The sequence below is a fragment of the Ursus maritimus genome, assembly GCF_017311325.1.
Source record: "Ursus maritimus isolate PB19 chromosome Y unlocalized genomic scaffold, ASM1731132v1 scaffold_Y6, whole genome shotgun sequence".
Classification (NCBI taxonomy): Eukaryota; Metazoa; Chordata; class Mammalia; order Carnivora; family Ursidae; genus Ursus; species Ursus maritimus.
This window is the reverse complement of record NW_024423339.1, coordinates 34350-36233: the sequence shown is the minus strand read 5'-3', so window position 1 is coordinate 36233 and position 1884 is coordinate 34350. Positions and strand designations below refer to the sequence as shown.

The following is a 1884-nucleotide window of genomic DNA, read 5'->3' as shown; positions in this document are numbered from 1 at the left end:
AGCCATATGTTGTATAAAATAAAGACAATTTTTGAGAGACTAACATGAAGTTATAATTCAGTGCTGTGAAAGCATCCCATTACATAATTACCATGATCAATATAGAACTAATACTTAGTAATTGCTGTCTACCTTTCTAATTTGTTCTGCAATCTTGAACAAGGGAGATCGCTGTGTGGGGTCTCCTGGCCTTGTTCACTGAGAGAGGGAGCCGCACAGAGTCCCTGAAGTGGCTTTGGGCAGTCGCATTCTCCATCGTCTAGCTCTGGAGAGCACGACCGCCCTGGCCCAGCCCTCGCTTCTCCTCTCCCTTGTCACTCTGCCCGTCGCTCCGGTGGCCCAGGCGGTGCTGGGAACGCACCCCACAGGCTCGGTATCCAGCCAGAGCTGTGTCAGCATCTCCTCCCCAGTGATGCACACCGCCCCCCGCCATGACGCTTCTTTCTCCTCCTCCTTTTCGGCTCAGTTCGTGTTCCTCACCTACGTGCTGGGAGTGGCCTGGCTGGGCGTGTTTGGTTTCTCCGCCGTGCCCGTGTTTATGTTCTACAACATCTGGTCAACCTGTGAGGTCATCAAGTCACCCCAGACCAACGGCACAGCCGCCGTGGAGCAGATCTGCGTGGATATCCGACAATACGGTACCGTCTCCTTCCGTTTCCCCGACGAACCTCTAGCCTCTCGTGCAGGTGGCTGGACCTCAGTGATTACACGGGTGGCTTTTTAATCATTGTGATCAGTTTCATATGTTCTTCTTTAAAAAAAAAAAAAATAGAGAGGAAATGGGAGGAGAGGCAGAGGAACAGGGACAAAGAGAGAATCTCAAGCAGACTCCATGCCCAGTGGGAGATGTACCTGGAATTGGATCTCACGATCCTGAGATCATGACCTGGGCCAAAAATAACAGTTAGATACAACCAACTGAGCCACCAAGGTGCCCTGGTTTGTTCTATTGAAATTGTTTATAGTCTTTCTCTCAATAAACCCAGTTTGGGGAATATTTCTACAACCAATTATTCTTGAAATCATTGTTTCACTCACAGTTTGGGGACTTGTTATTTCTCTTCTGAAACATAAAGAGTTACTTCTGGCTGAGGCCAAAGGATGGAAGGATATGCAGATTTTCTTTCTTTCTTCTTTCTTTCCTTCTTTCCTTCTTCCTTCCTTCCTCCCTCCCTCCCTCCCTCCCTTCCTCCCTTCCTCCCTTCCTCCCTTCCTTCTTTCCCCCTTCCCTTCCCTTCCCTTCCCTTCCCTTCCCTTCCCTTTATCACCAAGTCTAGCCAATGAGAGCATCATATTCCCTTGACCACAGTGATTTTTTTTTCAGGAATTATAGATATTTCAATTAGAGGTAGGTGATCCAGGAAATCAGTAGCCAACAGCCGTAATATAATGAAAAAAATGTAATTTCAGCTATTTTTAATTTTTAAGGACACACGTATGCAGAAAACATATGCACTTATGTTTAAATTAAATAGAAAAGAGAAGCATTAGCCTAGGGACAATTGTTAAATACAGAGAAAACTCACGGTTTACTGCGAGAGACACATTATAGACTGTGCTTGTCCTGTCCTCTGGGGTGAAAGACAGTGTTTTTCTTTTTAAATATTTACAATTAGACTTTCAATCCAAAATTAGGTCCAATACATTGAACATAATAAAATGTATTGTAAAATACATGCAAAATACAAATTTAAATTTGTATTTGTAATTTGTAATTACTCTGCAAAATGTCCATGAAACCTTGTGAGTGTATACTCTCAATTTCAGTGCTTATCTCATGAGAGAGTAAAAACATCTTGTTGTGAGCACCTCTTTTTTAGTTGAAAGGGCACAAACCAAGACATTTGTATAGAAATATATTTGACCTGAGTGTAATATGTAATA

The 1884-nt window shown here is 43.4% G+C and overlaps 1 protein-coding gene across 1 annotated transcript in view; it reads left to right on the top strand.

The window, feature by feature from the left end:
• Nucleotides 1–1884, top strand: part of LOC103680463 (neuronal membrane glycoprotein M6-b) — a 34531-nt gene that overhangs the window by 29751 nt on the left and 2896 nt on the right. Inside the window, exon 4 of the mRNA XM_008709977.1 lies at nucleotides 467–638. Coding sequence (XP_008708199.1) covers nucleotides 467–638 — 172 coding nt within the window. The remainder of the gene's footprint in view (nucleotides 1–466; nucleotides 639–1884) is intronic.